General features: G+C 38.4%; 1 protein-coding gene across 1 annotated transcript in view; it reads left to right on the top strand.

Moving 5' to 3' along the window:
• LOC135671039 (potassium transporter 7-like) overlaps positions 1–12,976 on the top strand; it is a 36,131-nt gene extending 23,155 nt beyond the window's left edge. The window contains exons 5-9 of the mRNA XM_065178912.1: positions 1,862–2,122; positions 2,221–2,273; positions 10,607–10,721; positions 10,818–11,072; positions 11,406–12,976. Of these exons, the coding sequence (XP_065034984.1) occupies positions 1,862–2,122; positions 2,221–2,273; positions 10,607–10,721; positions 10,818–11,072; positions 11,406–12,493 (1,772 nt within the window). The 3' untranslated portion in view covers positions 12,494–12,976. The remainder of the gene's footprint in view (positions 1–1,861; positions 2,123–2,220; positions 2,274–10,606; positions 10,722–10,817; positions 11,073–11,405) is intronic.
• Positions 12,977–14,958: the final 1,982 nt, after the last annotated feature.

Here is a 14,958-nt window from a genome sequence, read left to right as displayed (position 1 = left end):
ATTGGGTTGTCCGCTTACCAGTCCAGGCTCGGACCGGTACATACCACCCATTTTATTCCATTTTGGGTGGTATGATAGTCTTTGGTGTAATTGAAGTCTGATAAGTTTCTAACTTAAGGACATACGAATGTGCTAGGGACATGGCTTCGATAGTTGTACTTGAGTCCATTTAACATTGCATACCACTTCACATTTAGATATCTTCAATCCACTTTGCCCACTGCTACCTCCTATGTTTTCCGTTCTTATCTAAATTTACCAAAAATATTTCATGCTTATCATTTTAAAACTATCGTAACATGACAAGTTGGCTATCACTAAGGATGTGGAAACTGGAAAGTACTTAAATAAAAATATTATGAAGTCCTGCAGAAGTGTATTGAGTAGATAGAACATTACTCTTTTTTTATATAAAAAGATGGTTCACACTTTGTTTTGAGTGCTATGTCCAAATAGCTTGTAGATGGCTTGATAAATCAGTTTGGTTTTTTATTTCTTGTTTTCTTCAATGGAAATTTGGTCCTATGATGAACAATGTTTTGTGCACTATAGAAAGATAATCACCTCTTTTACATGTGTGCCTTACCTCTCTATGTGATGATTGGAGTGGCAATAAGGTGCACATGTAGGATCTACTGGTGAGGTAATGTGGACCTCCTTGCTTCTTCTCATGGTAGCTGAGATAAATAAGGCTTCAGGCAGGTGAATTCAGAATTTTGACAATTTAAACTCACCTACTGTTTATGAAATTCTTTCTAATGAGGTGTTTGCCCTCGACACATGGCAGAGCATCAATGTTGGCTCTTATACATAGTACACAACTTCGTATATGTATCGAGCAAGGTCTGTAATTTCGTATCGTACCGGAGTTTCGACGTTTGCTAGGTACGGTACGAAACTGTATACCGAGCGGTATATATATATATATATATATATATATATATATATATATATATATATATATATATATATATATATATATATATATAACTTGACGGGGCGATGTCACTTCGTTTATATATATATAAAAATTAATATATATATAAAAGATTATATATATATTTATATATATTTTTTATTTAAAAGGTGACGTCACCTTTTCCTTCCCCACGCGGGGAGACGTCGCCGAGGTGACGCAACGTCGTCTCGTTTATATATATATATATATACATATATATAATTTTATTTTATTATTATTTTTTGTTCCGCTCGATAGCGGGCGGTCCGCGTACCGGTATGCCGTCGGACCGGTATGTACCGCCCGTACCGGTGGTATCATTCGGTATTGCCTACCTTGGTATCGAGTATGAAGTGGTATCCAAAAAAAATTCTTTCCAAGAGAATACTGTTTCTTGAAAAGCAATTGTAATCTTTGATGTCATTATCTAAAATGTATTAGAATATCTATCTTCACAACGGTAGTGTTGCCCTTGCTGGAGGTTAAGCACACATTTGACATACAGAGTTTGCATTGTGTCAGCACTTATGGCATAACTTTTCTAGTTCAAAATTTTGATGCCACTCTTTTCTGTAATTGTAATTGATATCCAGCCTAAGAATTTTGAGTAGTGGTTGGTGTGCGATCTTCATATCTTTGCTGAAGATGTCCAATGAAATTCTTTGTTACTGATCTGCATTATATTTTTGATCATGCTATTAATTTTGTTGTGTGAAACTTACTGCTCAAAAGTTTTACTTGTATGAACAATCTCCAAGCAATTTCTAGTGTTGATTCTTATTAAATTGCTTGTTTAAGTTTCATTTCTATTTACTATCATGTCCTTATAAATGAGGATTCTGTATTTAGCATTTGTCTTTTTCTGAACTTTGATTTTCACAAGATTTTCTATGTGACATGCAGGTGAGGTGGTAATTGTTGCTTGCATTGTGCTCATTGGCCTTTTTGCTTTACAACACAGGGGTACACAAAGAGTAGCCTTCTTGTTTGCACCTATTGTTATTGTTTGGCTTTTGTGCATTGGTATAATTGGTTTGTACAATATCATTCACTGGAACCCCAAAATATATTATGCTCTGTCTCCACACTACATTGTTACGTTCTTCAAGCAGACAGGGAAAGATGGTTGGATTTCTTTAGGTGGTGTACTCCTTTGTATCACAGGTAAATGGCAGGGAGCAGATTTAATACTTTTGGTCATTAATGATTCCATATTTTTGTCCATGGCTGTGTTATTCATCCACATTTTCCTAAATATACAGGTACTGAAGCTATGTTTGCAGATCTTGGTCACTTCACTCAAGCATCAATTAGGGTATGATAAGCTCAATTTGTTTTTAAAGTTTTGATGGATATTGAGATATAATAATTAGATCAAGTCAAAAGTTTGTATGATAAATACCATCAATTAAAAAGCAATTGAAATAACTGAAATATGTTTCTCATTATCAGAATAGTTAAAGTGAAAGGTGAGTTTTGTAATATCAAGAAAACTTTACATCATAATGATAGGTTTAACCATGACATTCAAGCATGCACCAGAATGCTTGCTTGACTAACAGGCCAAGGGAACTAGGCGATGTTCACTTTAACCAAGTTTTTGCAATTAGCACCATGATATATATATATATTATTTTACTGTTAATGTCAATTAACAGTGAACAATAACTATAATTATTTTTATATTGGGATAGTAAATTCCTATTACTTGTTCAGATTGTATTGGGGGATGGCCATACTATTTTGTAGTGAGGATATCAACTGTCCTATGTTGTATTTCAAGTTATGTATCTGATGCTTTTTGGTGATGCTTCATGCTCTGAGACATATTGAGTGCATATGGTATTCTTGTCAGTCCGTTGGTCGACTCTACGCATGGAAACCTCAATGTGGCACACATTTGTTGGAATTTAAAATAAAACTAGAAAACCGTTTGATTAGATTTGCAATTATCATCAAACTTCTAACTGAACTTTTTCTGCTTATGTTGCTCATGGATTTTAGTTACCCATAGAATTGAATGTGTTTTTGCAATTATTTAAATTTTTGTATGATCGTTAAAATTGAACAGTTTTGTGTTGATTGAGGTTTGAATTATGCTTATTCATAGAGAACTTATAGGATTATAGACTTTTTTTAGTTGTTTTTAACTTCTCTCCAATTCTTTAGTTTTTAGAACATGATAGTTTCCTTATTCTTGGCCACTTAATTTAGAAATCTGATTTTTTGTATCAATAATGAAAATTCTATCACTTGCTCATATTGGACATAGTATCTCTGGTTAGGCTTTTTGCAATGACTATTATATCTTTAAAATGAGGCATATTTATATTATAAAACTTATAGGTGATTACGTATTTTGAAATGGTTTATCTGCATCGTTTTTGAAAAATATCTAATTCTTATATATTAGGATTTCATTTCATTTTTTCTGGCTGGTAGTTGGTGTAGAACTCATGGAGATGTTGTAAAATGTGTGGGAACTCATGCATAATAATGTATGGGAGTCTTCTGTAAGCACATTATGATTTTGACATCTACAATGAATTTCTACCTCTCAGAATCCAATTCTCTAATTATGAGTCGATCCATATGACAATTTCCCTGTTGCCTAATCTATTGTCTATATATAGAATTGCCTTTATGAATCAAGGTATAAGCTAATCCATTGTATTCAACATTGCCAAGCGCTAGAAGCTCTAAGGGTGCTAAAACACCCAAGACACTTGGTGCTTGCTAATATAATATTAAAATTTTAAAAATATATCTAAGTAGTAATATGATCACTAATATAAAAATGACAGAATACATAAGTTTTAGTGGTGATATTTAAAATATCACCATTAAAACATCAAATTACATTCATTTAAAGTAGCAAGACACTAGCTATGACCAAATTCAATCCTTGTAACAATCCTAGGCTATATAACAAAAAAAAAAACTATTATTAACAATGATTAACATTACAAAAGAAAAAAATAGAGAAGCATGGGGAAGAAATAGAGAGTGAAGCAAGGGAAGGGCTGTCATTTGGGGATAAGAGTAGGATGGTTTGGGGAGGGGGGCTATCAAGGAGGCAACAACAAACAAGGAGAAAGAGTAAGAGCGCTCTAGCGGGAGGAGGGGGTGCACCACCAGTATCAATCACCTTACCTGCAAGGGAGAGACAGGATCCCATGGGATTCCAAGGGTCGTGTGGACATTGGGGGTTGGGTAGGGTGTTCTTTGGCTTAGTTGAATAACCGGGCCCAGGCATGTTCCGTGCCTGGGTGCTTAAGCGAGCTCCCGATTGCCTGAGCTAATAACTATTAAAATACCATGGGAAAAAGAAAATATTTAAATTTGGGACATCATTGTTATTTGGTTGTTTGTTTATTAGAAAAATAATTTGCTCAATGTAAGAAATTTTACTTGAGAAGTCGAGGCTTGAAAGACATGGACCTGTTGGAGTTTTCCAGTTTTAATTTGTAATCAGCTAACCTCAAGATTTCTGGAGAATCTGGATAGACTAGACTGGAACATTTTACACTTTGTTTAATAATCCGATGTCACGACAGTTAAAATATTTTAACTTGTTAAAGCAATTATTTGTAAGCAACCTTCTAAACCTGTCTACTAAGAAGATTCTAATTTTTTTTTTGTATAGCACAAGCCAATGTTACCTATTTAAGGATTTAATAACCAGTTGGACCAATATGTATGGATTAATGTATACCAAGCTGACCAATATCTGTGTTGAAACATGTCTTAATATTCTTACATATGTATTTATTTTTAATTATTTTATTCCATGATATCAGGTACAAGTGAGTATACTGCCCAGTATATCGGATACCATATTAGCCCTATAGATGACTGAAACCATTATTAGAAAGTCTTTGGGTCTTTGACCTTAGTCGTATCTTTGTCAGGACAAAGTCCATATGCTTGAAGTCTCTCAGTATTTGTTGATTTGGGATATGTTAAAAACAACAATGTTGAGCATTGAATGCCAGTTTTAAGCCTAGATGCATGGATAATTTTTGGCTGAGATTGGCCTAACTTAGTTTTCAGTACTATGCTTGAAGAATGGGCAATAAACTATTGCAAAACATGCTATTTACATTGATTTTATTAATATATTATTTATTTTTATAATTAATAAACATCTAGTACTACATTATTTCACCCATTAATTTATAATAAAATCAAGAATTTTACCTCCAAAGATTGACAATGAAATAACAGCAATAGTAGGGAAGTCGTAGAGGCCCAATTGGCCTTTTAATTCAAAAAACCTAATCCTACCTCTGGAATCGGACCATACGGTCAGTCCTATTTGCAGCTCTTTCTGCCTTTAAGATAATAGGCTTCTTATGACTCCAAAAGTTTTCGGAGTCGATCAGCGTATTGTCACAGATAAAATTGTAAATGAGGTGTTTAATGTAATGCTCATATATGTCTGTGTCTTTCGGTTTTATTCATGCTTTGCACAGCATGTAAAGGGCTGACAATAGGCTTAGCAGCCCCATTTTGGTTGGTTTTGGTGGTCGTCTTAGGCTTGCAAACAAAGGTTGTGTCATGTGGGCATTTGTGGGGATTTCGGTCTGTAGTGGACCATTTTGGATCCTTTGTTGTACGACCGTTCAGAGTTTGTGAAGTCTATGTTTGTAATTTGCATTGGCTATAAAGTGTTTGCTGAAATAGTTACTTGTGGATCCCAAGTGAAACGTTTTCTCTAATCTATTTTCTCTTTGTAGGTCATAAGGGACCATAGGAGGTTTCAGGGAGGTTGACCTTTGCGGATGAACACGCAAGGGTGCCGTACAACTTAGGCAAAACCAGTTAAGTTCGTGACATTTGGTATCAGAGCAGGACAAGCACACTTAGAAACACTTGACATTCATACGTGGGGACCTAGCTGGGCTGCGTTGAGGGCAGCTAGCACGTGCGATCGTTTGGGCGAAATAGGCATAGAAATGTAGGGAAAGGAGTCGCTAAGAGGAGCGAGTGTCTGAGGTTGGCATTGAATGATCAACCTTTCGCGCGAGAGGCACCACGAGAACAAGCAAGCTGCAAAGAATGCATAGCGCACAAAGGTTGGGATGGTTGAGTTCGAGCTACGGCTCGACGTTAGCAACCATACTTGACAATGCTCAAGGCAAGTGGGGCGTTTGGTAAAGGATGAGATTGTGTAAAGTGGAATGGGTTGCTTAGCGACCGAAATAGTTGTGCAAAGCTCACAGAGGTGAGGGGAATTGCTAACTTGAAGAATTCGGTACTCGTGCAAGGGCTTGTATGCGGACGATGGAATATTCGTGGCCATCCCAAGGTGATCGAAACCCGACGCCATGGAGCATTGAAACTTTCTCTTTAACATTAAATGGATACGTTCGTAGGAGGCTGAAATATGCAGCGAGTTCAACATGTTGTTAGGCCTTGAGAGGTGCAGCGGGGGCTGGTTTGGCGTGGAGTCGTAATCTAGCGAGTGCGTTTGTGGGAACAGAACAATGCACAGTTTGTTCAGTAAGGCGGAGTAGTTCAAGGGGATGGTGGTCTCCGAAACTTCCAGAGGGAAGGATGCAAAGAGAAAAGTTACTCCAATGGGATAGATATCCAAGAGGGATAAGTCTTGATTCTCCAGAGGGAGAATCATATGTAACAGACCGCATATGTTGAGGAGTACCTCGAGACAACAATTTCACAAAGATCAACGGACTGAGCGAGCGGTGAGGAGTCGTTGCATGATCTCGTATGAGGTAATGCATTAGTGGATGCATTGCGAGATCAAGTCAGGGGAGTGACCCAAGACAACATAAAATAAATGCACACTTGGAGCCGATATGGAGATCAGACTCAACGGAGGGCTGACCTGTGGAATGGTGGGCACGAGGGCCACCATTAACTCAATGCAATCGAGTAGCGGAGCAATTTGGGTATAATTTGGTGAAGTACCCAAGCCGCATAAAGGGAGTCAACATAGAAGATAGAACATGGAGCGGAGGCACGAAGCTTTCCTTGGACAAAGGTCAAGGATATGAACTCTTGTAGAGACGAGCGGGATCATGTTATTCTATGGGTTACTCAATCTGATGGAGCAGACTTATCTTGCATAGTGCCAAAGACGAAGGGAGCTTCGAGGCACATACACCTTATCTCAGAGAAGCATTTGACGGAGGAACCAAGGTGACTCAAATTCCGGAGGTGAAGTTGGGGTCAGAAGGCCAAGACACGGGGCAACAGGACGCAGAGGCGGGTACTCTTGAAGAATACGCCATAGTGCTGCCATTCGAGTTGCCATGAAGGAAGCGGTACGCAGCGGAGATTGTGCTGGTGAGGGCAGAAGCCCAAGATCTAGACAATAATGCATCAATTTCAGCGAAGTCAGTGGACTTCGGGAGCTTCTAGGCGATGGACTATCATAGAGTTGTGCTTCGTCTGAGTGTGACTCGAGAGCGGGTGGACGAAGGTCGATTACCAAAGTAGCGAATATAATAGAAGGTGGAAAAGGCCTTGCGATGTGCTGGCAGAGGCCACACATGGAGGGATTGCAATCCGAGTTCATTCCATAATGATCAGAATGTAATGGGGATGTCACTAGGAGGTGACATGGTGTAGCGGACCGTGGTGGAACAATTCGTGGCATTGCGATACACACGAAACCAGTCTCGCGAGGGATTAGATCATACGGAAGTATGATCGAGAGCTATTTTGAGCTTCACTTTGGTGAACAACATGACAACAAGAAGAGCTATGGATTCAACGAGTGAATGCCATGTTACCGCAGAGGCGGGTCTTTCGTGTGTGCATCGAATTTTGTATCGGATGAAAGTCTTGGTCATCAGCATATGGGGGCTGTGTACCACCGAGGGGGAATTCTAAATGCAAGTACTAGTGAGTCCCATAGGGGGGACTTGATCATGCAGAGGTATGATTATAGCACCCGGAGAGTTGGACTACTCTAGAGCTCATATTCGCTTAAGGGAACCCGGCAAGTCGGAGGACAAGACCGAGTATGCAAATGTTGCTACCAAGGAAGCTAAGGAGAACATAATCGTGCGAGCCTTGCAATATGATGGTGAAGGCCATGCATAGGAGTTACAGTTTGTCTTTTCATCGACCAAGGGGAACTGCTCGGAGAACACAGAGGTGTTGAAGTAAGTGATCGAAAGGGGCAAGGAAGCGACGACGAGTCCAAAGGGACTTAGCTACCCCAAATCAAGCATCAGTTAGAATGAAGGTGGATTTGGAGGAGTGCCACAGTGTCGCGAAAGTGGATCTACCGATCACGAAGAAAGGGACACATATACGAGGCGGCATATAGTAGGGTTATGGGTATGGCAGCGCTATGGTACCGCAGAGGTGTGATTTCCGGGGAGTCATCGATCCATCCCTCTTATGGAGGGAGAGCGCTTCGTCGTGAAAGGGGCCAAGGAGGTGAAGAATACAGAGGCAAACTCCAAGTACCAAGATATGGTTGAAGGGCAGAGGCCAGGGAACTTCGTTAGATCGGTGTCAACGAGCTTCTTATCAAGATAGCCGAAAGTGGAGAACTTCAGGTCGATGCAAGAGTGCTCAACCAAGGAACGAAATAGGCAGTACGCGGTGTTGTACCTTTGCTACTCAGAGGAGTAGGCGGTAGAGATGATGGAGAAGACGGTATAATCCCAAAGACAAACCAAAACTATTAGAGACTTACTCCAAGTTGGGGTGAAAACTTCATGCATTCCAGAAGTTCGATGACATTGAAAAGGTGAATCACAGTAGCTAACTTAACATAAGGAGTGCAAACACTTCGAGTGCTTCGGAAGTGTGAGCAAAGAGCGGGTGAAGGCTAGTAACCAGCTCGATGTAGTACAATCCTCGAGGAGACGAGCGAAGTCAAATAACCTTTACCTTCTCAACTCTTAAGAGAATGGGCGAAACCGAGTATCTCAATTCTCTTATCTATCCAACAGAGGAGCTCTGCATAGGTTCTAAGACCCTTCGAAGAAACCTAAGTAACTTTTGGTATCAAATCCACTTTTGACATCAAAACCACGTACAAATTTTTTTTTACAAGTGTACTTGCCGGAAACTTTTGATGAATCTAGCATTGGCTAATGCTTTGTCATTGGCTAACTTCAGGGAGGGAATGTTTTTCGTGGTATCTTACAACTGTCAGAAGCCCTTGGTAGAGCTACTTATATCTTATTTGTGTGGATGCAACAACCTCAACTTTGTAAAAATACACAAGCATTTAGATGCATGATAGCTATTCAACTGCCCCTACTTTGTATTAAGAGGTGTGAGTTCGAACGTTTGTTACTAGCCAACGTAAGCTAAGTGAACCATTTGGATTTTTGTGCTGAATAGTTCTTTGATTGCATGACCAGTCTTGAGGAGTTAAAGATGCCTGTTGCTGTTATTCATCTAGATAGTACAATAACACATGATAGTGATAGCAATGCTACTTGCCTCAAGTAAGGAAACTGACATGGGAAAGGTTTGTATAGTCTCCATAACATTCTTTGGTCCTTGTGTGGTGATGTATGAAGCAACATATATATTAACTCAGTAGAGAACACGGTCAATACCAATTAAAATGTCTCAGAAACATGGTCCCTGGTCTGTTTAGAAATCAATTTATCGGGAATTTCATCAGCTGATTTTTGTGTCAATTGAGAAATAAGGTACTATCCGCAAAGCCGCAAATGTTGCTTCATGCTTTTGATGAGGCGAGATTTACTGAGTGACTTGACTATTTGACATTAATTTAGACTTGCCCTTTGCTAGTCTGATTACCTTCATGAATAGACCAGACATCTTGTTGATTAGATCTTTGCAAAATGTAGGTTCTTAAGAATGTAAAGTCTCATATTTTTGTTGGCTAGAAAAAATAGATTGAACCTTTGAAAAAGAATAGTATTAGCTAAAGATGGACATAGTGACTGGGGCTTTTGCACTAGGTCAATAGAAAGTTTCTTTAAGATACCATACTGTTATAACTGCTTTAAACATCCAAGAAACAAAATGCTATTTATGTAGATGTCAGAAGCAGAAAAAAATGTCTTTGTTTGGTTTGAAAGTTCCTAGTGTGACGAGTGGTTGGTAAAACCTTTCAGAGGGCTGTTGCTATGTCCACTAACCTGCAATAAACATTTTTATTTCCGTGTGGGAAATGTCTAATCATGTTTTGATTGTCTCTAAGCTTCTCAAATTACATGTGAACTTGGCAACAGAACCTGTTTGGCCCTCTGTGCAGAGGGCATGTGGTTAGATGGCACTGTAGTCAAATGATGGTACATTGAACCTGAAGAAACATAAAGCATGCTTCCCCACGTCTAATGTTGGGTGAGCGAAGCAACTAGGGTACCCTCGAAGGATGATGATCTTGAGTTCTGTTATTACAATTTATTCTTGCCATGTTAATTGTCCTGTACCGCACCATGTTTTGGCCAACTATGTAGCTTACGACTGCATATTACCAGTCCCAATCTGGCAATTTGCCAGCTTGTTTTTGCATATTTTGCTACAAACTTGCCTGACAGCTTTGACAGCTTCTTGTGCCTTATGTGCTTAAAAAATTGCAGTTCAGCATTTGATGTTACTGGCTTTAAATTCTATATTCTAACCTATCAACTATTCATATTGTTACATGTTGAATCTTCTTCAAACTTCTATTTTCAGGTAGCATTTGTTGGTGTCATATACCCATGTTTAGTACTACAGTACATGGGGCAAGCTGCATTTATTTCTAAAAACTTCTCTTCCGTACCGACCAGCTTTTATGAATCTATACCAGGTAAGTTATAGTATGGTGCAGTAACATTCAGCGTTGATAGAGTTCAAGCTTGGCCAGTAATTTTGCCCTTTTTCTTTGTATTCTCTTTTGTTGCAGAACCTGTTTTTTGGCCTGTTTTTGTGGTAGCCACTCTTGCCGCTGTAGTTGCTAGTCAAGCTGTGATCTCAGCAACATTCTCAATTGTCAAGCAATGTCATGCTTTGGGTTGTTTTCCTCGTGTCAAGGTTGTCCATACATCTAGGTGGATCTATGGTCAGATATACATACCTGAAATCAACTGGATCCTTATGCTCCTTTGTCTTGCTGTGACACTTGGTTTCCGTGACACTACTCTTATTGGAAATGCCTATGGTGAGTCAGCTTATAATACAATTCAGCATTAGTGCTAAAACAACAGTTTTTAAGCTTAAGCCATATTTTCTTAAAGTCCATTGGTTGTTTAGAGTTTGAGGATATCATGCGTTCACATCATCTGCATATATTCATTTTTATTACAGGTACTTCAACTTATTGACGAACGTTTCCACTAAAAAAGAGATGCCTAGCTATTATTTTGAACCAACAATATAAAATCATGCTTATTTATTCAGTACCACCCTAAAATGTATCTGTCATTGTCTGTGGGTGTGACTAACATTAGTAGCAATCCTCTGGTAATAATGGTTATTTTCTTCATGATTTCAGGTATAGCATGTATGACAGTGATGTTTGTGACAACATGGATGATGGCTCTTATCATCGTCTTTGTATGGCAAAAGAGTACCATCTTTGCGTGTTTGTTTCTTCTGTTTTTTGGATTTATCGAGGCTGTCTATCTCTCCTCTTCAATCATTAAAGTTCCCCAGGGAGGGTGGGCACCTCTCGTGCTCTCCTTTATCTTCATGATTATCATGTATGTCTGGCACTATGGCACCAGGAGGAAATATCTCTTTGACTTACAAAACAAGGTCTCAATGAAATGGATACTCACGCTTGGCCCCAGCCTTGGAATAGTTCGCGTGCCTGGAATTGGACTCATTTACACAGAGCTGGTTACTGGAGTACCAGCTATCTTCTCCCATTTCGTAACCAACCTCCCTGCTTTCCATCAAGTTCTCGTCTTTGTTTGCGTGAAGTCGGTTCCAGTCCCATATGTTCCCCCAGATGAACGATACCTTATTGGCCGTATTGGTCCTAGAGCTTATAGAATGTACAGGTGCATAGTTAGATACGGTTATAAAGATGTTCAGAAGGACGAAGACAATTTTGAGAACCTACTGGTATTGAGCATTGCCAAGTTCATTCATATGGAAGCTGAGGAAACATCCTCTGGGAGTTACGACGCATCTCCTGACGGAAGAATGGCTGTTATTCAAACTTCTGATACATGTGGCACGACACTGGTGATGAGGGATGCTGATCAGTATGCAGGTGACTCTGCCATGATCAGGAGTAGCAAATCAGAAACACTTCAAAGCTTGCAGTCATTGTACGAGCAAGAGTTGCCAAGTACAAGCCGCCGACGACGGGTCCGTTTTGAGTTGCCTGAAGTAGAGTATATTGATCCTCAGGTGAAGGAAGAGCTACTGGCATTGGTGGAAGCCAAGGAAGCTGGAGTTGCTTATATCATGGGACACTCATATATAAAGGCAAGGAGGACATCATCTTTCTTGAAGAAGTTTGTCATTGATGTCGCCTACTCTTTCCTCCGAAAAAACTGCAGGGGCCCTGCGGTGGCTTTAAATATACCTCACATCAGCCTTATCGAAGTGGGTATGATCTACTATGTGTAGTTAGTGCCTATTGCCAAACAGGGTAAGCATGATTTTGATGGTAGCAGTGGCCATCGAACATGATAGGCACAACTAAGTTCAATGGTAAGAGGAAGGTTAAATTCTCGCTGCAACTTCAAAAGGTTTAGATGTTGGTCTAATTGCATAATTTCAACAATGCTTGTACATATTTCTTATGTCACAAACTTACGCTACTATGAGCAGGGAACAGAAGTTGGTAGGGTCCATAATGTAGCTGCCATTTTATTGTGGCATATTTGTTTGTCTTGCAATGTCACTAGCAAATTGGATAACTCGTGTTCTCTTAACTGCACTCTGATGGTGAATCAGAGAACCGTGATGAATGATGGATATTGTAGAAAGCTTTCTTACTTCTTGTAAAAATTGTTTAGTACAAATAAGTCTCTGTTAGGAATTAGGATGCAGCAGTGTAATGACTTTAGGTGAAGTCGATCGGGATAATTTGCAAATCTGTTTTGCTCATGGTTTTATATTCTTCCTTTTTGGTTCGGTTCTTGTTGTTTCTTCTCCATTCCTTCTTGGTGATTGTACAGAGGTTTTGAAGTAGAAGCATATAGGCTTCATGGGGTGATATTTATCAATCATTTTGTTAGGAAAGTAAGAACATATCTATCAATCATTTTCAGTCATACTAACTTTGAGATGTAGTAGGCATCTCCATTTGTTGTCAACCAATGACACATTGCTTAAGATTATGGAAAGAGTGGTTATAGTAAATGCATGTACTAATTTTGTGCTTGACTAGAACTGTAGCTGCTGCTACCTGTAGAGTGTATTCGGTGTATTGTGTGTGGTTTAACTGCGTCAAACAGGGAGTTTAATCCTCACTAAATTGCATGCTAGTGGTCTGCTACTACTATCTTGCTCTCGTTATCATTCCATGTTTATGAGGTACATCCAAAATCTAATATAGCTGTTTATACTACATTGTGGTGCCGAAATCCTCCTCTTGTTAGATCTGAAAAATGGTGGGTTCTTACTATTTAATGTCTTAAATAGCCATTTGCTTGATGCCAATCCTAGTCACAACCTCGGAGAATATTTTTGGTAATCTTATAAGAAGATCTATTCGATCTTTTTTTTTTGACAGATGATTGGAATGATAAGAGCATATACGAAAATGATTGATATATTGTATCATTTTATTTTATTGTATATATGATGTGATATACTTGGAAAGGATGAATTAGGCTGCTTAAATATGATTTTATTTTTGAATAGAAATTTATTTTTTGGTTTATTTAATTTTTTTTTTCCATGATCGGAACATGCAATAATCTTTGTTCTTCCAATATCAATTGGTGTAAAAAGCTGAGAGTTGTTTCAGTACGCTACTTAGCCATAAAAGTGGTATTAATAACATTAGGTTAAATAATTTAGATCGATATTTCATATTTTCATCAAAATAATGGATTATTTATCTCATCGGATCGAATAATAATAACATATGATTTGAATTTAAAAATATATTTTAATTTCCACGAGAAGAACTCTTTAAGCTTCAACTCGATGATCGAGTCTTCTTTTGTGGGAGTAGATACCAGTAAATATATTGTCCTTCCTACCTAATCCTCAAATATTATTGACTTTAAATATATATATATATATATATATATATATATTTAAAAGAGTCAACAATGAAAAATGAGATTTGATTATAAGATATTACGATTCAAAGTCTTTATCAATTAAGTTAATCGGCGGGTTTAATTAACACCAATAAATTTATCGGATAAAATTTTGAACTCTTTATTTTGAATAATTTAAATTTTTAAGCCGTAAAAGCAATTTATTCCTCCGAGTTTGATACACAAATGCTTTGGTTACAAAAATAAAATGAATTAAAAATAAGATGGATAAAACCAAGGTTCGCAATACCGTACCGTACACTCAGGTGTGTCGAGTATTATAGTATTGCTACAGTGCTACATTGCACTGCTACAGTGCACTCGGACCGGTAACCGTACCGCCCGGGCGGTACAGCTCGATATGACATACCTCGAATAAAACAAGTCTATTCGTATATAATTAATTCTTTTACAATTTATTTTCGGAAAATAAATTCCGCGTCGTCTTCCTTTTCCGAAAATAAATAAATAAAAACAAAAAAAAAACGAAACAAAAAGATCGAGTCAAACGCGGAATCATTATTCTATCGACAAAATTAATTATTCAATCAAAAACACAAAAAAGGAAAAATTAGAGATTTAGTGACGCGCGGAATCGTTAATTTAATATCGAAAATAATCTTCGCCACCTTCGTCGGTTCGCCCTTCGAACTACCCATTCTTGTATTGGTCGGACTCGTGGGGCCCACTTGTGGTGGAGGGGTACCTCTACTTGCGTTCGGTGGATTGTTACGTACGATTCTCTTCTTCTTACATCAATCACGCTCGCTGACCTCCGCCTTCTCCCTAATTTAATTCGAACTCGGTGTTGGTTCT

Source organism: Musa acuminata, unplaced genomic scaffold, assembly GCF_036884655.1.
Source record: "Musa acuminata AAA Group cultivar baxijiao unplaced genomic scaffold, Cavendish_Baxijiao_AAA HiC_scaffold_1137, whole genome shotgun sequence".
Lineage (NCBI taxonomy): Eukaryota > Viridiplantae > Streptophyta > Magnoliopsida > Zingiberales > Musaceae > Musa > Musa acuminata.
Note: the sequence above shows the minus strand (reverse complement) of the source record. Positions and strands in the feature narration are given on the sequence as shown.